General features: G+C 47.5%; 2 protein-coding genes across 22 annotated transcripts in view; one reads left to right on the top strand and one right to left on the bottom strand.

The window, feature by feature from the left end:
• The window catches only part of ST7L (suppression of tumorigenicity 7 like), a 99,976-nt gene extending 90,997 nt beyond the window's left edge, over positions 1-8,979 (top strand). For 19 of the 21 annotated variants that reach the window (XR_002515623.2, XM_017945883.3, XM_017945892.3 and 16 more), the window contains one exon: positions 4,502-8,979. Coding sequence is in view for 19 of the 21 variants with exons in the window: in XM_017945883.3 (XP_017801372.1) it covers positions 4,502-4,600 (99 nt within the window). In the remaining 2 variants the exon portion in view is untranslated. Of the gene's footprint in view, positions 1-2,157; positions 2,570-4,501 lie in introns of those variants that run through there. The other 2 variants (XR_004176903.1, XM_031652052.1) reach the window with 1 other exon arrangement.
• WNT2B (Wnt family member 2B) lies at positions 883-22,116 on the bottom strand. The gene is made up of 5 exons (XM_003892400.4): positions 21,420-22,116; positions 15,802-16,022; positions 14,479-14,756; positions 13,507-13,771; positions 883-10,306 (listed from the first exon to the last, which is right to left on the bottom strand). Exons 1-5 carry the CDS (start codon positions 21,599-21,601, stop codon positions 10,077-10,079), a joined length of 1,176 nt encoding a protein of 391 aa, XP_003892449.2. The 5' UTR covers positions 21,602-22,116; the 3' UTR covers positions 883-10,076.
• Positions 22,117-23,203: the final 1,087 nt, after the last annotated feature.

Raw genomic sequence — 23,203 nt, 5'->3', positions numbered from 1 at the left:
TGAGATCAGGAGTTTGAGACCAGCCTGGCCAACATGGTGAAACCCCGTCTCTACTAAACATACAAAAATTAGCCTGGTGTGGTGGCAGGTACCTGTAATCCCAGCTACTCAGGAGGCTGAGGCAGGAGAATTGCTTGAACCCGGGAGGCGAAGTCTGCAGTGATTCGAGATCATGCCACTGCACTCCAGCCCTAGTGACAGAGCAAGACTCCATCTCAAAAAATAAACAGGCACAGAACCTCTCCTTCAATTTATACAAATTAGGCATGTAATCAGTAAATATGGTAAAATGATGAAAGTATACACAGTAGAAGAGCAGGCCCAAGGCTAAATTCTAAACTACTCATGTAAACATTATAATAATACTAGAGAGTTGTAGAGTATACTGATTTAACTCAGTGTTGCAGTAGAAGAAAGGAAGAAAAACTATTTGAACAACTTGGAGGCAGAAAACTGGGGATCCAGCTTTGGAATTTACTTTATTGGTGACTGTTACTTCTCTAGCTTGTCACTCACTTCTCTGAGCTTGTCACACCTACTGGAATAAGTAGAAATTATTATTCTTTGCCTAGATTAACAAAATATATATCTCCAGATAGTAAGTTAGTTGCATGTTGGCATCTTCTAATTCAGAGGTCTAATATGTAGCATATTGGTAAGGAGGCACATTCATATTTCTGGGTGGTAGGGAGCCCACTTTCATCCATTCATCTGCATTCCTGTTCAAACTAGCAAGTGTGTCTGCTAACATTAGGTTGCCAGAAAAAAGATGTGAGTAAACCCCAGTTCCACCGAGCTCCTATGAAGGTACCACCTACTACCATAGGACTTGGTTGAAGATACTGAGCATAGTTACCTTTTTTTTTTTTTTTTTTTTTTTTGAACTTTTATCTTTCAGATGGCATTGAGAGTAACCATCTGTTTTTTTGGCCTCAAGTTCCATATTGAATTTTTTTAAATTGCATTTTGAGCAATAACATTTCCCTGGTTTGCTTAACCAGTTATACAAGTTGAGACTTCTGTCTCTATGCCTATTTTATAATAGCTTCTCTGGGAGAAGAGATGAAAAATAAGCCAGTTAGATATTTTATGAGTATTGAAATCCTTTCCATTCAGAAATGTAAATAAAACAACCAGCATGAGCAATCAGCTTATGTCAGATTCCATGGGTTTATGTTACATAGGGAAATTATAGTGCAACCTGAAACATGCTTCTTAATGAATTCATAGTGCTGTCACAGTTGAATGTAAACCCTTGAGCTTTTGTGAAGGGTTTCAGAAATCAACCTTTATAAACTACCTAGGGGAGGGAAGAGAACTAAGATGATACTAACAAATGCTATCACTGTTTTGTGGCTGCCTCCCTTCCAGCACCAAATTTTGCCAGTTAAGTAAAGCAGAAACCTAGAATATGGCACACATTTTGGCTTATTCAATGTGCACACACACACTCAGTGCCACACTGGGTCAGACCCACAGTTCAATACTCTGTTTCTGAAAGTGGCACCAGGGAACTGCTTTGGAAGAACAAGATTGCCCTTATGGTTTTTGTCCTCAGAAGTTAGGGAAATTTGGTTAAGAAGTATGACAAAAGCCCCATAAGTAGCCATTTTTACCTGTAGCAAATACGGGAAGCTAGACACCTAACTAGAGATCATGAAGTTAGAATTTGTCTCCTCCTTTGGCTGCTACTTCAGCACCCGGTAGTAAATTAGAATAAAGTTCGTCATTTATTAGTGAGTTGGTTTTGCAGTCTCTAAAGCTCTTTTGCAGCTCTTCTATTCACTATGGCCTCAGATACGATAAATCTGCTAGCTGCAAAAATTCAATATACCAAGTAGAATATATAGGACCAGTCAAGTTTTAAGTTTGGGAGTGAGGAAAAGCAGCATGTATTTTCTATTTTAAATTATTTTCTTTTCACATTCTAATTTCTTAAGGGTTTGGCTTGATTTATGCCAGGTTCTGGGCCTGTAAGCCTACATTAATGCATCACAGTACTGGATAGGATATTTGATATCTCTTACTTAGCCCAGAATCTCAAATGATAAGGAGCTGTAGTTAATGATATGTAGCATTTTGTTGAACTATACAGTGTAGTTCTCATTTAGTCCCCGTGTCTGTAACAAATGGACTCATCCTTGTGCTTTTCCATAGGTGCCCTGATGTTTACTGACATAAATCAAGATACTATGTGGCTGTATAGGGGATGCTGAACCATTTGACAGTCTAGATGCACACAGTCACCTCACATTATTTAAGCCCTGATCTCAGCATTCTAATTTCTCTGTATTCCCCAGTGTATATAATGTGTACTTGCTTGAAATTCCTTATATATTGCTTGTACATTCCTGCTTCTAAGTTTCAGCACATACCAGTTTCTTTGATTTAGAATGCCTTCTTCTGACTGCCTTCAATCAGTTCATAAAACACATAAAGCTATCTTTTAAAAATTCAACTCAAAAGTCACCTCCTGTGGAATGCCATCTCTGATTAATCTCATTAACCTAATTCCTTTATTCTCAGACTTCTGCTTCCTAGTCCATTAAACTGTTTCATTTTCTTGTAATTGTTGCTTCTGTATATTGTCACCCAATAAGCATAATTATTCTAGGAATGATCATCTTCCTCCAGCCTCTTGTGTCTACTTATTACACACAAATATTTTGAAGGCCTATCGATGACCTTTTCAGTTTCCCCAGAGTTCCAGTTCACCTTCCTTACTGTTTCCTTTTACTTCATGGTTACATTCCTAAAGAAGCAGCGCATGTGTTCAGGGTTGGCCTCCACCTCAGCATGTGTGTGGCAGCCTGCTGAATAGATCCCTACAACTGGGAAGGAGTTAACCCTCTAGTTTGACAATCTCTGCATTCTACTTGGACACCTTCAAGAAGTAGATGTGAGACCAGGAGTAGACCTGAAAATGGGAGTAGGTAAATTTCCACAGAAAGCCAAGTTAGCTTTTTCCTTCCTTTATACACAAGACCTATGAAGCTGCTGTCATCAGCAGCTCATTCAACACTCTCCTGCTCTGCCTCTTTTCCAGGAGTCAGGGTTAGTTTAAGAAAAAGCCTCTTGCTAGAAGCCATGACCTCGTACTTTTATCCCCTCCATCTGGTGTGTGGCCTCATGGGGCTGTGCTGCTATGCAGGAGGTGAGCAATGGAATTCTTTAGATGATGACTTCTGAGCCCACATGCAGAGGCAGTTGGGGGTGGGAAGCAGGGAGAACAGTGAGAGCCAAGATCGATGGACCAAAAAGTAAAGTCTGCTTTGGGGAAGTCCTGACTATAGGTAGACTGTTTTCATGAGGTGTTCTTCCCCTAGCTCAAGCAGGGGCCCAGGTCAGGGAGCTGCAGCATCCCAGGTGTATGATTGATGAACATTGTACTTTTCCCTTCTGTCTTAACAGTTGGGGTGCAGGAGTGGGATAGGTAGCCTACGCTGTCTCTAACAGAAAACATTCCAGAATTGAACAGAAGAGTTCCCCTTGCGTACATCATCTTTTGGAGCTGCTCTTACTCACTGTCTTGCGCCTAAACAGAGGTCCAAATTTTGGATGGGAGAACAAAGAGGGGTTGAGAGCAGCAAGTGTTTGATCAAGTGAAAATCTGCTGTCTGCCTCATCTCACAGGGGTTTCTCTGCAGGATTGAGACCCCTTGCCTTGGTGTACACAAGTTGTTTGCATCAGCTTGAGATCCCAGGACCTTTACCAGGCCATGGGTAGGCATCTATCTGGCTTGGCATGGGAGTTTCTTAGGACACTTATTCCCTGATCTTGCTTTCCTAACCCAGGAGTTGACAGCATTTTTAAAAGGAGTGAAATCTCAAAGAAAATTCTAATACATACTTTTTTTTTTTTTGAGACGGAGTCTTGCTCTGTCACCCAGGCTGGAGTGCAGTGGCGCGATCTCAGCTCACTGCAAGCTCCACTTCCTGGGTTCACACCATTCTCCTGCCTCAGCCTCCTGAGAAGCTGGGACTACAGGCGCCCGCCACCATGCCCGGCTAATTTTTTTGTATTTTTAATACAGACGGGGTTTCACCATGTTAGCCAGGACGGTCTTGATTTCCTGACCTCGTGATCTGCCCACTCGGCCTCCCGAAGTGCTGGGATTACAAGCGTGAGCTGCCGCTCCCGGCCTCTAACACATACTTTCAAAGCCCAAAGCCTTAATAATTTTCTGTCATGACTGCTTCTACTGTGTCTATACACTTAGCATAATTTCCAAAGGACTAGATAAAACAAAATTTTAATGTTAATCTGAAGGAGAAAAAAGGAGTAGAATTAGGAGCCAGAGTTGTTTAAATGTGGAATACTTTGTATAGTGGTCACATGGTACCGGTGGTAATAGTGGCAGAAATGGCAAAAGAGCCATTGGTTGATAAGGTTCAGGAGGGCCTAGGCTGTTCCTTTGTAAACCGTGCTCAGATATACTCTCCTGGCAGTCCTGGGACTCCTATAAGGCTTGAACATTTTGTATCAATTTCTGTTTTGAAGGTGCTGGGACTCTGGCGCCCCCAACCCTGGGCATCCTCAGGCTTTGAGGAGAATACACAAGATTTGAAGTTAGAAGACCTAGGTTTGAGTTCTGGCTGAGCCACGCACAGTTCATTTGACCTTGGACCAATCACCAAATTCTTCTGAACAGCATCTGTAAAGTGACAGTAACCCCTACCTCACAGGGTTGTTGTGAGGATTACGTATATGCTAAAGCATTCTGTATATGAAAAAGCTTCTTATGAACATTATTGTTATTCCTGGGGAAACCCCACCTTGGAAGCTGTCAAAAAGGACAACTGTAGATGAAGTTGTCTTCCTTTTTTCTTCATTCAGCTTAGCCTTTCTGTTTGGCCAGGGCTGCTTACAGGAGCTGTTAGGGTTGAAGTAAAGTCACCACATTTTGGCTCCTTTGGTCAAAGAGAAAGAACTCTAATGTCCAGCTGCTCCATCCATATACCCATAGAATGGAAGTGAGTAAAGGAAAATTTTAAGCCAGGATAGTTAACAGTTAAGGGGCCAATGGGAGAATGCTTGCCTTGCATTTGCAAATCCAGAATGACTAAAACATCTTAAGTAAATGAGGAATAGCCACAAATATGCTCAGAGATAATATAAGCCATGAGTAGGAAGTGGGAAAATGAGTTTGTAAACTCCTCTCTTTTCTATCCCTTTACCTTTGAGGTCAGGGACAGGCATACAGCCCACTCACTGGCTATTGCCCTATACCTACCAATCACCCAAAGAAAATAATAGCTTCTGAGAAAGCTCAATTCACTGTAGCAACTGTGATATATTTACCCTAATAAAGCCACCACTTGGTCTTTTCCAATGCTTCTCTCTTACGGAGGTCATCCCTGGAATCCAAAGCTATCCAGTTTTCTAACCCAGTTAAGAGTTTAAAACAACCACAGGTCATAAGCAGTAGGCTTGGCAGTTATACCTTATGCAGTCATAGGAGACTGTCCCATCATTCTCAGCACATAGGGTGCTCCAGCATGAACCAGCCTTGTGAATGTGTACAGTCTCAGCCACTCTGCTTTGGTGATAATTCTTCACCACTGATCTCTCCTCGCCATGCCCCTTCTGCATCCTTCCCCCAAACACCCACCAGCGGAGTTCTGGTCCCCAAACCAAAGAGTTGCCTGCAGGTTGGTAATGTAACTTTGTAGATATTCCTTGATTACAGCTAGACCCTATTGGTATCCTTTTTGAATTACGGGATTGAAATCTAATTGCTTTTTTTTTTTAATTGTTGGGGAGAGGAGGATGAGCAGAACTCCTATGCAGCCTGTGAGAAGTTCTGTATGTGTCTATATATGTACACGTGTGTGTGTGTGTAACCTCATGGTTGTGCTCAGGCTGACAGGGAGGGCAAAGAGTGAAAAGGAACCATCTCTTTCTTGTTTTCCAACATTGCTTCAAAGATGCCCAACCCCCGTAGTAGCAGGCAGTTCCCAAGTGGAGGGTCGGGGCAGAGGCCTCCACCAAGGCCATCAATAACCAGGTGTGAGCTACAGGTCTCTGTGTAATGTGAAGCTTTCCCGTATTTCATTTCTGCACCCAGGGGGCGGCTCTGCAGGATTGCTTACGGAGAGCTCTGTGTCTGGCACCTCTCTCCGCAAGGCCCAGGCGCCCAGGGTCCCACCGACCTGCCCAGGAATGCATCACATTGTTCTCTGGTGCTGTAATTTGGCTGCAGGAGCTAGGCTGAATGCCTCCCAGGGATGAGAAACATACTCTCCCTGGCGTCCTCCCTTCGCCCCAGCTAGCTTGAGCTTCTGCCCTATGACCACTGAGTGCATTTAAATAAAAACCTCAGAAAGACTGAGGAAAAAAAATCCTAATTATCTCTCTTATATTAAGCCATGTAGAGACTCGTGCCCTGAGTGGGTCTGAGAATTTGGCAAAGACTTAGTGGTTGGTGTTCTTGATAAGGGAAGTGAGAGAAAGGAGAAGAAATTACTCCCTGCAACAGGGAGGAATAGAAATGAAGCAGTGAGTGTTCAGAAGTTAGATCTACAAGAAGTTTTGCAGACAGACCCTCAGGGCCAGGCAATGTTTGTTTTTGTTTTTTTTTTTTAATCTGAAGCCCTTGATTTTATTTTTACAGCATCACTCTAAGGAAGAGTGTGGATTACTGCCATTATTCAGGGCTGGCAATAATAAAAGTTAGCTTTTATCTGCAGGGCTAGGTTAAGGCTGGCATTCTTACTTTTACATAAAAAAACTGGCTACAGGCTGTGCAGCTGAGGTACTTCAGTCATGTGCCTTCTCTAAAGGATTCTTAGATCCTTAAAATATATAGTATCTTTTAAGTTTGTATCTAAATAGCACTTACTGTAATGTATTATACCTAAACGTTTATTAAAAGTTAGAAGAAATGAGTACCAACAGGAAGGAATGGAAGAGAGGAGATGGGCTAAGACATTGCTGATCTGAGCGACACCTCTATCAAATAGAGGGCTGGGAGAAGTGGTGATTAGAAGCAGAGTGAGGGAACTAAATGGAGCCCTGACTGCACCAAATAAAGTTCTCATTTTGCTGCTTGTTCCAAATAAATTAGTGTCTGTTTGTGTAATGCAGACTAAATGCCAGTTGTCTAAAGCCAATCAGAATGCAGAAGCAAGCTAAGAACTAGGAGGAAAAATTAATTGCTTGGCCATCATTCCTTTTTGGGCCACATAACCTCTGTAGTGGGGCTCAAATGGACACCATTTCTCTCACTTATCCACTTCGCTTTTCAAACTTCTCACTCTCTGGACAGCTTGCTCTTTTCTTAACCATTTATAGGAAATTGCAAAACTTGCATCTTTATGAGCTAGAATCTGGAGCCCAAGGAAAAGCACAGAGTAGCATGAGATGCCAGAAGAGGCCCATTTCCTTCCACAGGAATGAGAACCAAAAACCAAAAAATAGATAATAGGGCATAGGTAGATTTAAGTCATGTTGACTTCCCATGGAAGGCCTATGCCATTGTTTATGTGGTAACCTGCATGTTCTTGTGAGAACAGGGGCTGGTTAGGACCTGAGTCTTTCCCCAGCAGCTTGGCATATAATATAAGGCAGCCTCCTTTGGTAAATTCATTCAGCCCTATTGTTGAGTTCAGACTAACCATGACCCCCTTACCTCTCCACTACCCCAAAGCTTTCCTTAAGATGTCAGCTCTTCTCTTCCCCTCCCATTTCCCCCTCCTTAATCCTACCATTGGCTCATCAGTTATCCAGTTGACTCCACTCTGAAGGAAGACATTCTCTTGGCCTGACTCACTCAGGCCCATTTCTCCACAGGCATCCCCTTACCGCAGACCACAAGGGCCCTAACTAGCTCATGTTTTGTGTTAATGGATGTGAAACTGGAGCAAATCCCCTCACCAAAAGAAAAACCACCCTAAACTCTCCCACACAGGTCTCAGCAGGTTACACAAATATTAGTCCTATCATCCAAATAAATCTGCCCCTGTGGCCCAGAGCCATGGCTCCCCCAGCCTCCTGCTGCCTGTGCAGAGTAAAGCTGCTTCAAAAACATATGAAGACCCCAAGGGATGTTGGAGAGGAACTTGGGAAAGACAGGGGCCTATATCCAGAATTCTTTATGCAGGCCCCTTAATCTACAGACTTTTATTAATACTTTATAGTCCTAAAGAAGGACTGTTCCTAGAGAAGTCATGATGGGCTAGACCAGCCAGGAGCTTTGGTGAAGAGGATCTGTGGGCTGGAGTTTGGGGCATAATTAAAACTCAGTATCTGACAGCTGGGCACAGTGGCTTGCGCTTATATGCTCAGCACTTTGGAAGGCTGCAGTGGGAGGATTGCTTGAGACCAAGAATTCAAGACCAGCCTAGGCAACGTAGCTCCATCTCTGATAACTGTGTTTAAACTAGCTGGGCATGATGGCTTGTCCCTGTAGTCCCAGCTAATGGGGAGGCTGAGGTGAGAGGATTGCTTGAGTTTGGGAATTTGAGGCTGCAGTGAGCCATGATCATGCTAGTGCACTCCAGCCTGGGCAACAAAGCAAAACCCTATTTCTAAAAGAAAAAAAAAAAGAAATAAATAAATAAAAAGAAAAAAAAGAACAGGTACGTATCCTCATTTTACAGACGAGAAAATAGAAGCTCAGAAAATTTAGCTACCTTGCTCAAAATATCAAAAGCAAGTGGCACAGCTGTGATTTTTAACCCAGGTCTGTCATAACTGCAAATTTCTATACCACTCTGCTGCTTTAAGATATCAACAGGCAAAAGATAACCACTGCTCAAATCACATAAAAATAGGACATCAAGGTTTTGGGGACTTCATGTCCTGCCCTCCAGCTTACTAAGCCTGCTATCTCTGGAGATTCCACTCTTGCAAACCTAGTTAGGCAATGGGTAATAGCATAGAAGAAACCCTCCTCTATTTAAGCTGAATGTGGACTGAACAATAATAATCACCAGGACTTGGAGAGTCACTAAATAAAGATTTGTTGAGTAAATGGAGGAAGGCTGCCTTCTGTGTATCATTTTGGCCCCAACCCGTAGCACTCCTTCCCACTGTAGCCACTGACTCCTGCTCCCAGCTTCAAAGGCTAGGATCCTCTCATAAAGAATTACCAAAGCCAGAGATCCCTACCTTCCTAATATGTACTTTTGCCTCATGTGGGCCCTTGAGATCAGACCTGCTTTCCTGCTCTCCCACCATCCATGAGTTGCCTATCTTTTACTCCGTGTTTCCCCAAATCTGGCTAACCTACAGAGTAATGCATGGGAAAAAAAAAAAAAAAAAAAACAACAACAACACAAGGCCTGGCCAGACTTACTATATTACTCTATCCTAGGAGTGTTCTAGGGTGTTCTAATGATCTGTTAAGCATGGGAGCCACTGCATTCCACCTCAGTTTGAACAGGCAGCAAGTAAGCAAAAGAGGCAGTGCTGTCCAATATAGGTTGAGAATGGTAGAGAGAAAAAGACAGAATGAATGTGTGTTTGTATAGTTATGATTCTTTTTCTTCTACAAAACACAGCAGTTTATAAACATATGAGCATGTGAATGGAACCTTGTCCACTATGGCTAACATCTCAGGCTCTCAATAATAGAATGTGGTAGCCTAAGATTTTCTTTTGGGGTACCAGGTAGTTCTGCTCAAACTGACTTCAGAGAACGGGCATGTCATTCATCTTTGTCCCATCTAACTTTGGCCAGGTAGAAACAAAAAGAAGCTCTCCACAGGTACCCTTCCTCTTGCACACCAAGGAAGTATCAGGAAGCTGGTGCAAAGGAAAGAAAAAAGGAGCCTCAACTACATACTTTAGTGCAACTCATTTCACTCTAAAGACCCTCTATCTCTTCTACTCTCCCTTCAAATCTCCAGAGTGGGAAATCAGGGAGCTTGCTCAGTTTCTTATATCCCCTGACAACTCCTTCCCAGGGCTAAGGAACCAGCCAGGACACCATGGTCCCTATGGATTACTCTCTACATCCTTAAACAGAAGCTGTAGCAGCCCAGGGTGGAGGGTGGAGGAAGGTGTGCATGCAAGGATCTTGTGCTTTTGAGTTGAGAGGCTTGAATTGGAGGGATGCGTGAGGTATCTGTGTTCAGGTCTGGTCCAGCCACTCTGCCTTCTTGGGGGCCTTGCAAGTATGGACGTCCACAGTATTTCTGCATTCCTTGCACCGTACAGCACAGCACCAGTGGAATTTGCACTCACACTGGGTAACACGGGTGACTCGAGTTGTGTCATACCCTCGGCCACAGCACATGATTTCACAACCATCTGTTCCTTTTGATGTCTTGCTGCAGACACGGCCTGCAGTGCCTAGGGAACCTGGGTTGGGAAAGAGAGGGAGTGAGAACAAAGTTATCTCTTCAGCTGCCCTGGATACCCTTACCCACATTCTCAGAAGGAAGACATAAAGAATCGCTTTTTTGGGCTGGGCACAGTGGCTCACTCATGCCTGTAATCCCAGCACTTTGGAAGGCTGAGGCAGAAGGAATGCTTGAGTCCAGGAGTTCAAGACCAGCCTGGGAAACATAGCAAGCCCTGCCTCTACAAAAACTTAAAAAATTAGCCAGGTGCCGTGGGCATGAGCCTGTAGTCCCAGCTACTTAGGAGGCTGAGGTGGGAGTAACACTTGAGGCTGGGAGGTCGAGGCTGCAGTGAGCCGAGATTGCACCACTGCACTCTAGCTCAGGTGACAGTGAAACTCTGTCTCCAAAAAAAAAAAAAAAAAAGCATGGGCTCTGACATCATATTGTCTGGATTCAAATCCCAGTTCTGCCACTCTTAGTTGTGTGATTTAGTCAAAATGAAACATTAACTTAGTTTCTCATATGAAAATAAGCACAATAATAGATTGTTAGATATAATCTCTGTTCATCTGAAGAGGTGAACTGATTACCATGACTGGCTGCAGGCATATTCCTAAGTAATATCCCTTGTATTATTATTATTATTATTATTATCCCTAAGCATTATCCCTTCCCCTTACAGTGGAAACTCTAGGATAGGGATCATGTTTTCCCCATGCATAGGGAATGCTTAGAACCTCATTCTGACTGATTTTAGCAAAAGAGATCCTGCCAACAGATCATAAAATCAATAGACTTTTGGATGAGTTGGGCCCATCAGAGCATCTACTCCAACCTTTTCCATGGTTAATAAGGATCCAGAGATAGGAAAGTAACTAGCCTAGGTTCAAAACGGAGAATAGATTAACTGATTTCTACAGCATTAGTCTCCACATGCCACTGGGATAGGGGAGGAAAATGCTAGAACTTCTATGTTTTTTTATCTCATCAATTTAAAATATTGATGTATGTTTTCTAACATACATATTCATATAGGGGAACACAGATATAAATAAATATACATATAATGGAGATATATGCTCAAATTGTTTTAATGATAGGAGTAAAGGATCCAGAATGTCAGGAGACCACTGCTCTGGAATGTGGGCTGACTAGGTCCACTGTGTATGTTAGTCTCCTAACTCCAAGGGCTGGGTCTTAAATCCTCTTGGGCACCAAAAGCCCCTTCTACACTGTGGAGCTGTGCTGTCCAGGGTAGCAGCCACTAGTCACATATGGTCTTTTACATCTAAATTAATGAAAATTAAGTAAACTAAAAAATGTAGCTCCTCAGTCACACTAGCTATATTCCAAGTTCTCAGTAATCACATGTGGCTAGTTGCTACTGTATTGGACAACACAGATAGGAAAACATTTCTATCACCACAGAAACTTCAACTGGACTCTACTGCTTTGGAGGGAATTCCTGGCTCCATATTCTTTCTGGGATGACTTATATTCTTTGAATTCCAGGCCCTGCTTTGGGTTTTAGGAGGCCTAATTTTATGCCTGTGAGAGAAACCAACACACATTTGACTTATCCTCCCTCCTAACTCCAAAGTTCCTTCCCCAAAGGTGTATTTTCAGTATGGCAGGGTAGGCTTACACCTCAGATATTATGGAATTATTTCTAGGTATCCAGAGAGTAACCCTCTGAATTAGACCAACTGGGAGGAAAGTATACTTAGTGGCAGGAAATCACTGGGAAAATCAGGAGGACTCCGACTTTTTTTCTTCTAGCACCCTACAAGGTATACAGACTACTTTCTTCATTAATTGCGTAGAGCCCCTTCCTGTTTCTATGCCCAATTTTACTCCAAGCCACTTGACTCTTCCAGGAATGACAGTGATGGGTGAAAACAAACAGTACCGAAGATAACTGAGGTTTTTTGGCTCCACTTCACCCAAGTCCTGACTGCTGAGCCTGTAGAAAAGAGCCTGGGAGCCCCATGACAATAACCAGAGGAGAAGAGTTCTGCTGCATTGCATGTTCCTAGTTTAACCTATCTGAACCCGAAATGTGAGCCAGGATGGTAACTTTCATTCCCTTGGGGAAAAACCATATCACCTTCCAGCACCTCCAAGAATCCCACCACAAATACCTCGAACAGACTGAAAAACAACCATTTGCAGCTTTACCTGCCTTTGGTAGGGATCTCTCCTTCGTTTCTTTTTCAGCTGTTTCAGAATCTTCAATGGCAGGACACTGGATAAAACCTTTCAAGGACATCTTTCTAGCTTTAATCTCCCTTACAGGGAACTTTTACCCAGCAGATTGGTCTGTTCGCTGTCCCTGGAACAGGTCATGTGCTTTCCCACCTACTACTCTGATAAGAAATTGCCCACTCTTCTCTCAAGCTATCCAGATACTCCCTATGCTTCAAGGAGCAGCTTAAATTCTACAGTTTCTTTTTTTTCCCTACATTTTCAAATAAACTTTTTTTTTTTTTTTTGAGACGGAGTCTTGCTCTGCCGCCCAGGCTGGAGTGCAATGGCCGGATCTCAGCTCACTGCAAGCTCCGCCTCCCGGGTTCACGCCATTCTCCTGCCTCAGCCTCCCGAGTAGCTGGGACTACAGGCGCCCGCCACCGCGCCCGGCTAGTTTTTTGTATTTTTTAGTAGAGACGGGGTTTCACCGTGTTAGCCAGGATGGTCTCGATCTCCTGACCTCGTGATCCACCCGTCTCGGCCTCCCAAAGTGCTGGGATTACAGGCTTGAGCCACCGCGCCCGGCCTCAAATAAACTTTTATTGATTTCTCCAATCAACTCTCTTTGCATTTGTCTACCCATTATGTCTCATTTCTTTAAGTAGATTGCAAAGAGCCAAAGGGTTAGAGCTGCATCTTATGTTTCTGTGTAGCCCACACATTGCTTAAAACTGAAAACAGGTAACTAAATTAAACATTCCCTGAATAATGCCTACTGTATCCCAGATGCTGGGATACAAAGGAGTGATGCATGACCTCAGGCCCCAAGGAGCTGAGTGACCTCCTCTCTACTTGGGCAGCACTGGGCCTGGTAGACTGAGGCATAAGTCAACAATCTCATGACCAGGAAACTGCCTCCTCCCACAGCACCCCCTTCCCTAACTCCTGAGACTGAACAGACCATGATTAACCAGGGGTGCCTGCACTAAGAACTGGGACTCCATGTCCCTGCCTGCCTTCCTTACTCACCTGCAGCCTTGTCCAAGACACAGTAATCTGGGGAGTTGTCAAAGTAGACAAGATCAGTTCGGGTGGCACGGCGATAGCCTTGGCGGGCTGCAGTGAAGTTGGCACCATCCTGCGTGGCCATCACCTGCACAGCCCCATCATAGCGCCGCCGCAGGTAATCACCTGTGCGGCGGAAATCTGAGAGCGCACGCCAGCAGGTGCGCAGAGTACAGGAACCACTCACGCCATGGCACTTACACTCCAGCTTCAGAAACCGCCGCACAGCCTGGAGGAGGGGGAAGGCAGTTAAGGGAGAGGTAGCTGGTCAGGGCACATTTTAGTCATCTCTAGGGCCAAAAGGATGAGTGCTCTGAGATAGGCTGGACCTGGCCCTGGCTGGCTGATTGAGCTCTTGGTTGTTCTCTCCCACATCAGATCCCACCCATTCTTCCCGATCAAGTTCAAGAAACTCTTTTTCCAGTAAATCTTCCTGGACCAACAGTGCTTTCCTTTTCATGACAGACAGCCCACTGAACTTTAGAGCCACAGGATTCTGTTCACGATAACAGTTTGCTTGCATATCCTCTACTTTTCACGTTTTAGAATGCCAGGTACCATGCCTTCTACTTTAGTAGTATGCCATTTTCCAGCATAGAAGGCACATAGAAGGCGTTCAAATAGCAGGGAACTGACTAGAACAACCTCTTATCCTCTCAGTCTTTATGAAAGCAGTTCTTTCCCTTCTTAAAAAGTTACTTCTTTTCTCCACCTTTTCCTACTTTCCACCTGTGTGAAGACTCTTCAGGCACCTGGTTGACCCTAGGCATTCCCAATCTCCCTTGCATTTAGTGCTCCTGTCCCAGGATGTTGGGGCTTTTGGTAGTGACCCAAAAGCCTTCAGCTCTTCCACTTTCACATTTATTTAGTCCATGGTCACACATACTGGTCACCCCCAGCAAATATGAGTGTACTTACACAGACATGAGTACTGACCGTGCGACCACAGCGGTTATTATGTAAGTTCATGAGGGCCCGGGCATCCTTAAGCCTCTTCTCCTTGGCATCCACGAAGGCCTTGGCAAAACGGACACCATAGTGGATGTTGTCACTGCAGCCACCCCAGTCAAAGTCCCCACGCTGGTCATGGTGTCGGCCACGGGTGTAGGGGTCACAGCTGCACACACTCAGTTCACCCTGGCTACAGGCACGAGTAATAGCATGGACTACCCCTGCTGATGAGATGGCATATACAAAAGCTGCTTCTCGGCTACCTAGAGAAAGAATTGTAGAGGTGTGCTTCAGGAAGGAGGCCCATGTCTGTCCCCTTCTTCAGCCCATACAACCTCTGACTCTGAAACCTCTTCCCTCCTTTTCTTTCCCAGAGTCACCCCTACACCCCCTTTATTCAAGGTGCCTTTCATTTCCAAGAGCATTCCCCAGAGTATCTGACCTCTTCCCCTCAGCCTTCACTACTCTCCATCCACTTCTTTGTATATCTGACCTTCTGAGCTGACCTATACTCTTGTTTCCTGCCAAATTCCCTGTGTCCATCCATTGAAAAGTCTCCTGGTGAATCATCCCCTCCCACTGAGTGCTAGCCCTGGCTCAGCTAAGCCTGCCTTAGTCCACATTCCAGGCCTTTTCAGGCCCACTCTGCTGGACAGTTCCCCCACAATGGAGACCCCAGCCCAGGGGTCAGCCTGTTTAGAGATCCATGCTACCTTCCCTTGCCTGCTTGCTCTCCCTCCCTGCTCTTGGAGACTGATGAATGATCGCCCCTGTATGCCTGACACCTCCAGATTCCCATTTTGTTCCCTTTCTCCTAGTTTACTGTCTAGCTCTATTTATCTTTTTTGCTGAGCTGAGGCCAAGCCACTGACTCTCCAAATATTTACATATCACCTTTCTGTTTATCTCTTGTTCCCATTACTGTAGTGCTGGGAGTGTTGGGGTGATGATAGTGATGGTGGTGTTAAGAACAGAGGGCCTATGGTAGACCTCAGCCTTACAGTACATGGTAGCCTCCCAAGCTGGGGATTGGAGAGGACAAGGAAAATGAGGGAGAAAGATGGAGGTTCTAGGGAATGCTTTACCTTGGTCTTGTCCCAGAGCACTAGGATTTAGAGGAGCCCCTGTCTACAAATCTAAGGTGCTAAGAGTCTGTTCCCAATTATATCCTGGGCTGTGCCCACAATTCTTCCTCTGATTATGAAACAGTGTGTGGGAGAGGAGAGGGGAGATCTTGCCTACCCTTTCCACTCACCACCCCCAGCACAGAAAGGGAAGGAATTGACACAGAATGGAAGAGGCCCCTACTTCTGAGCATGACACGGCCAAAGACGGTGTGGTCCCGGTCCAGGGTGGTACAGTTCCAGCGGTGGTGGCGGAATTGGTGCTGACACTCTCGGATCCACTCTCGGGCACCCTCGCCCACTGAACGCATGATGTCTGGGTAACGCTGGCACAGCTGCCGCTGCCGGCTCACCAAACCAGGGATATTGTCGCAGATCACTCGTGCCCCCAGTGCCCCAATGTACCTGCAAGGCGGAGATGGCCCTGTCAGAACATCCCAGCCCTTTTTCTGCATTGGAAGGGAATAAGGAAGGGGTACGTTTAGCATCCAGACCTTGAAGAGATTCTGTCCCCTCTCCCTAACCCACATTCCATAAAGCTGATGAGTAGAACCATTTCCCACAGTTCTGAAGAAGTATAGTTATACAGTTGCAGAGAGAGTAATTGAGTGGCCTCCCACCATCACCAGTTCCCCAGCCAAAGGCCAAAGTGACACACACTCCCAGAACACAGGCTAGGCATGTGTCACATACACAGAAGCTGTGGGCATGTCACACAAACTCATTGTTTATTTAATAAACATTAAGAGCTTCATGGAAACATAAACTAACAAAATAAGGATCTAAGACAACACTCTTATGCTCCCATTAACAGGGGTGTCCTGCATGGCTGGTCCACGAAGATATGGTTTGACAGCAGGGGAATGGTGACAGGGAGGGGCTCGTGGGAAGAGACATAGTGAGCAATTTGAGTAATGTTTACAGCTCTAGTCAGACCCGTGGAGCTAAAAAAAATCCTCATTCCCAATTGTGAGGTCTGGGGAGGAAGATCCCACCCTCTACTCTCCTCCTCAAACCCTTTATTTCCAGGCCCCAGGACCTTTCTTAACTAATGAACCTTTAAAACCATCTTCCCCAACCTGGATGGAACTGCACAGGCTGTATGCAGTGGGAAGCCAAAGGCCAAGATAAGTAAGAGGGTGACTCCCCCCACACTCCAGTCTCCAGTCTGTCCAATATGAACAATTAAAAGAAGGTCAATTCAGATGGGCTACTAAAGAATAGGTGGGTTGCCAGAGTTATTATTGTTTCTCAAGGCAATATTTTCTCTTCACTCAGTTTTAACCCTGGATCCCACCACAAGCCTCAGGAAGAATATTTCAGAGAGAAAACAGGAGTATATCACCCATTTTCCCCAAAAGGCCACCAAATGACATCTGACCCATTAGCCCACTTCCTTCAGCTCAACAGCCCAGCTCCATTCTCATTCTCTTTCTCTCCCTTTAACCCCATAGCACCTTCCTTGATTTGCTGGGAACTTTCTATTCTCCTGTCCAGAACGCATCAAAGGGCTGTCCTCCCTCCCTTTTTTGAACAGGTGGGGGCCATGGAGAGCAATTGCTACTGCAGACAGAAAAGACTTGGTTTGAGCTATGAATGAGCCTGTGGTTTGGGAACGGCCCCAAAATGGGCCTAGAAGTGGGTGAGGAGAAGGGAGGGCAGCTGGTGTGGGGAGGGGAAAAGCTAGACTGCCCTGGGCTCTGTGTCCCCCCCTACCGCCCCCCCGCATTCCCACAGCCAGCCCTCACCCACAGACTGGATCACCACTGGTGACACCAACTCAAACAAACACAAGGAGGGCTGATGCTTGCCTCTTCGGGAACTCAGCAGGGCTGATGGGGCCCATCTGTCCCGGGGAAGGGGTGAGAGGGCTGGCCCTCCCCTAACAAATCCCATGGAATCAGCATCCCCAGCACTGTCCATCAGGGCAACAGCTTCCAGGAACAAACAAAATAAACACCCCAGACAGGGCCAGGCCGGAAAGGGCTGCCTGACGCACAGCCCAGAGTTACACCCACTGCTGTGGTGCTTTGTTTGGAGAATCAAGACCGTTGGAGTTGGAGCTTGTCCCTGTCTCACCACTGTTCAGCTTCCCTAATTCAGCCCAAGTACTGCTCTAGGCAATGGGTGTTTGTTTTTTTTTTTTTTTTTTTTTTTCCTACTGGGGCTTGGGTGAGGAGGGTTGGATGGGAATGACAGACCAATAACCCAGCCCTCGTGAGACAGTCTGGGGCAGGCCAAACTCGGGCAAAAAGTCCTTCTTGTGGTCTGACTTAAGTCCATTCTGCTGCAGCCCACATAGGTCCTTTTTATTATATCCTCACTGAGTGTGGGAACATCTGTTCAGTATCTAAGATGGGAAGATAATTAAGTGTCTCTATTACCACCCTTACTCCACTATGTAACGGCCTCAAGACGCCACAGAGCAAGGCGCTTGCTTGCTCTCCAGCAGTCAGCCCCTTGTAGTTAGTGTAGGAGGCCTCCAATAAAGCTGAGCCTGAGGCTAACCCCATCTTCCTCTCAGTTCAACACCAGACTGCAAAATGCCTACCATGTGCCAAGCACTGAGCTCAGATGTTAGGGATACAAAGATATTTAAGGCATCTCCCACCTCATGGTCTGGTAGAGTGTTAGATGCCCCGACTCTAGCTTTGTTTTTTCCTTCTGGAAGTTCTTCACTTCCTTCCCAGCTTCCTGCCCCAGAATGCTTCTCTGCACCTGCTTTTGGACAATTCACATCCCTTCATTTGACAAAGTGAAGCATACACTACTCTAGCCCCTTGCTACTCAAAGCGTGGTCCCCAGAACAGCAGTATCTGTATTATCTGGGGATTTGTTAGAAATGCACACACTCAGGCCCCACCCAAGGCCTACCGTATCAGAATCTGCATTTCACCAAGATCCCCACATGGTTTGGATGCACTGCTCCACAAAGGCAGGGCTTTTTGTCAGTTTTGTTCACTTCAGTATCCCCAGTACTGAGAACAGTGCCTGACACATAGTAGGTATGCAATCACTATAATAAACACCTAACTGTTCTGATTTATCCCCAACTCCCTTCTCCCTCTAGTCAGCCATAAACTCCCATTTCCATCACAGCTTTACTTGTCAACAGTTGCCAGCCTATCTGCAGATGTTTTATGTTTGTATATTAAAGACACAAATGGGCCAAGGATCCACTTTTTTTTTCTTTCCTCCTTTCGTGTACAGCCCCTAGTGTACATGGTTCAGCCCACCACATATAGGACTTTGAACAAAGGGATAACACTATTAGCCTCCATGAATCTGCTCTTAATGCATCACTTTCATTTGTGAAATAAGGATGATAATTATAGAACTTATCTCACTGGATTATTTCAGATTGACAAAGATCATGCTCATAAGGTGTTTGGCCATAGTACCTGAAGCTCAGTAAGGGCTTATTAAAAGTAACTGCTGTTGCTAACAGTAATGCTAACAATATGACACTACTTTGTGTTTCTCTCCCTTTGTAAGCTTATGAACACAATCCTGTTCTCGTGATTCCCTACATCCAACACCCTACAGAATGCAAAATGGAACAGGAAAGCCCATGCCGGACCCCCCTATTTCTTGGTCTGTTTAGGATAGATAGAGGGAGGGCAGTGGTTAGAGAGTAACAGGAAGAATCTCAAGCTATAAGAAAAATCCAACTATTAACTGGTGAAAATGATGGCCTTCTGCTCCAGAGTGGAACATGGACGCACCAGAGTCAACACGCATTTCTCTTCCAAGGGTTGTACGAACATCAGTCTTGCTGGTTTTTTCCTAAGAGAAAAGCTTGGGGGCTTAGCCTGCCTTTAGAAGGTAGCTTTTCACCTTATCCCACAAGTGGTGATCACTGAGGCAGGCATCTGGGCCTGTAACTATGACAGGTGTAGAGCAAGGAGGCTGAAACAACCCCTGTACGCACTTCCCAACCTGGCCCTGTTGCAGCCTTCCTCCTTTTCACAAGGGCTGCTAAGTCACTCTGTGTGTCACCTCCCTCCCTCCCTAGCTCTTTCACCCAGGAATTTTTTCCAGAATCTTTAATATGAACCACATCAGGGGAGGGTAGTAGAGGGAGAAAGGAAAAGGGAGAAGGAGTAGTCAAGGGTACAAAATGGGGACTGGGAAGACCCCCATTTGGGTCTTTAGGAACCGCTGCCAGGATGCTGAAATTACCAGAGTGACACTTCCTCACCCAAACACCAATCGGTCCCCCAGACTACATCCCAAACTGGTAAGAAGCAATCAAGAGTCCCAAAAAGCAAACTGCCATCTGGGCCAGATAAAGATGGGCAGTGGTCACTTCACGTTATCTCAACAAAGACCCTAAAGATGCCAAGTCCCCAGCCAGACCAAGCTCATGAAGGCAAAAGGTGGCTTTGATCTCACTCAAAACTTTGAAAGGTTTTTCTCATCCCCCTTCTCCCCTTTCCCTTTCTAAAAGAATGTTTCAAGCCAGATGTAAGATATAGGCCTCTCTGTTCCCCCATCCAGAACCCCCCCTCCCAGCCTTCCCCAACACTACAGAGATTAAAAAAAAAATCCAAAAGAGAGATTTTTCTGAAACAGGAAAACAGGGAGTGGGGGTTGGGATGAGGAGAGACGCATCTTGAAATGATAGGAATCTGCAGCCCAAGCTGGCGGCCCCTCGGCCAGCTACCCCTCACCCTTCAGCCAAGATTCCAAGTCAAGAGAAGAAAAGCCACAGGGTGCAAGGGGAGAAGAGACTACACTTGGGGGAGGGGGCCTTACACGGGAAAAAGAACGGAGTTGGGAAAGGAAGGGGGGCACTGCATGGTGGAGAGGGGCAATAGCCCACTCCAACAGGCCAGTTTGATTGCGGGGTGAAGAGGAAAGACTGAGTCTTTTCTAGGTTCAACTCTCCCTGCCTTGCCCTCTCCCCAGGGTGGGGAAGAAGAGAAAGCAGCTCCTTCTCCTACGGGGAGGTGATGAGTGCCATCCAAGGAATAGTGGGCAGGGAGGATTCTAAAAAGAACAGACACCAGACATCCAGTGGATCTGTAACGCCTTTTTGCCTCATCTGCCCTCTTGTGAAGTGTCTGGAGTCTAGGGCCTGCAAGAAATCTGGGGAGGGGTTCTCTTAGTACCTTTGGACTCCGCAGCCTTCTGGCTCTTGGAGGGGAGAAATGGGAGATAGGAAAGAATAGGAAGAAGGGAGGGAGACAAATTTTCCAAGTGACAGCCTCAAAACGGTGGCCAAAGACAAACGCCTAGATAATGCAAACCCATGCATTTTGTTTTAATTGTGGGAGTTAATGGGGTAAATTTTGCCTCGATTCCATTTCTAAGCCTCGGCTGGGTGCTGCTGCCTCACCAAAGCCTTCCTGTGGTATGGGTGGGCTAGACTAGCGAGCTGCCCCTTTCTCCACCTCTCAGAGGGCGACCTTAGACGTTTGGGGCCCCGGCGAAGCTATTGCGGCCCCTGGAAGGTCATTGGTTCCTTGAACTCACCCTGAGGGAAACTCGGAAGGTAGCTTCTGCCCTAAGGAGCTTGAGCTGAAATAGAAGGGGTACAGCACACGGAGGCCTAAGGAGCCGCGACCACCGGGCGTCCTGGCTCCAAATGCCCCGCGCCTTTCTCACCAGGCGTGTAAGACGCGGCGCGCCTCACCCTCCCGCCACCCCGGGACTTCAGATTTCAGTGACAGTCCTGCCCGAATGTTCTCCAACTCCGTCGAAGCGACAGCCTGGTCCAGTGAGCAGCCAATCCCTCCAGGCGCCTCCGGGCCTCTCCTACCAAGCGCCTCACCCGCCCAGCCTAAGAGCCCCACTTACCACCAGGACGTGTCTACGCGGGCCGGCAGCGTCAGCAGCAGCAGGAGCAGAAGGCAGGCAAGACCTAGGCGGGCCGAAGCCCGGGAGCCGTCGGGGGCCGCAGGCGAGGGCACAGGGACCGGGGCGCGGGCGCGCCGAAGCGGGAGCTGCGCAGCTTCCTCAGCACCACCCGGTCTCAGCATAGCTCCCCGAAGACTCCCGCCGCGCAGCCCGGAGGGGCGTGGACGGGGCACCTTCTAGGGGTACTCACGCTGCTCCTACCTCACCCCCCTGGGGGGCCATGGGGTTCGCCGGCGGCTGGGGACCTAGGGTCACCTGGGGTCCAGAGCCCGGGAGCAGGGTCCCAGAGAGGGGCGCAAGTTGCAGTGTCCGGAAGCCGACGACGGCGCGCCGAACCCGGGATCTGGGGCCCGCTGCGTGAGCACCGGGTGCGATGTCAGGGGGTCTGCGGCGCAGAAGGGAGCTGCGGGCCTAGTGTGCGGACAGCCCCTTCGGCCGCGGGCTCTCATTGGACGGGGCGGGGCGGGGCCGAGGCCGGGGACACGCGCGGCCCTTAGGGCGGCTCCGCCCGCGCCAAGCCCGGGGCGCTCCGCGGCGCCCTAGGTGTAGCGGCCGCCTCCGCCCCTCGGGGCTCCAGCGCGCCACCGCACAGCTCCCCCACCTGCTCCCGCGCGCTGCGACGGGGCGCCGCGGCTCCCTCCTGCGCCCGGAGCGCCCAGTCCCTGCCGACACCGCGCCACCGGGTCCTAGCGCCCTTCAATCGGCAGCCCCACTTCTGTGGGTGACGGCCAGGCTGGCGGAACAAGGGGATGCGGGCACTTCCCTCCTGTCCCCAACCTACAGTGACACTGGCGCTGAGCACGGAGGATGCACTCATTTCCTCCATCCTTGCGCTTCTGTGAAATGGGTGGAGTCCCTGCCACCGGGAGTTGGGGGTCTTGACTACCTTTTCAACACTGCCTACAGGGGCGCCGTGGGCAGTCGGCTTCGGGCAGGGGATGCTTTCAGCTAGAGCTCATCGCCCTGCTTCCTCCGACCCACTGCACCCCCCACCCCCAACGCATCACGTTTAGACCTGGCTCCTGCCTGCCCGGCCTGCGCGGCCCGGGTGCTTTTCTTTACGGACCGGGAATCGACTGCCGACGTTAAGGGGGCACCTGCGGACTCCCCGCCCCTTACGCCCGGGCTCGGCGGAGCTCAGTCTCTCCCCGCTCCCCCTCTGTGCCTCGGTCCTCCACCCTCTCGGGCGGGGCTGAGAGTATGAAAGAATCAGAAACAGCTGGAAGGTTTTCCCGCACCAGAGGCCAGGGTGGGGGTCCTGCCGAGAGGGTGGAAGCCCTGGAGCTTTTTCCCTCCTTCGCCTTCCCATCGTGCCTCCTCCCCACTGCTCTCTCACCCTCCCTCCGCCCGCAGATCGCCTGGGGGCGTGGTAAATCGGGAAGGGGTGGGGAGGTGCAGTCTGCCATAAGTGACTCTCCTCTCTCCACTACCCCAACCCTCAAACCTCCCAGGATAGCAGGTACAGCCCCTGCGGGCACAGTGGCCCTTGGAACTAAAATTCTTTTTAAAATCCTTGGCCTTCCAACTTCGAGAGTTCAGAGTTTACCTGGGGTCCCGCTCCAGTCCCTTCTTCAGCCTCAGTTTCTCCCACCTCGCAGGTGTCTTTCCTGCCTCCTCATGTGATTTTAAAGTCCTGGTGTAAACAACTAACTAGTTACTGCTGATGCTCCCCAACCCCAAATTCACTGTCAGTCCTTGGCTGGGGGTTGGGGGCGGTGGTGGCG

Source organism: Papio anubis, chromosome 1, assembly GCF_008728515.1.
Source record: "Papio anubis isolate 15944 chromosome 1, Panubis1.0, whole genome shotgun sequence".
NCBI classification, from domain to species: Eukaryota; Metazoa; Chordata; class Mammalia; order Primates; family Cercopithecidae; genus Papio; species Papio anubis.
This window is presented reverse-complemented; position numbering and strand designations above follow the sequence as displayed.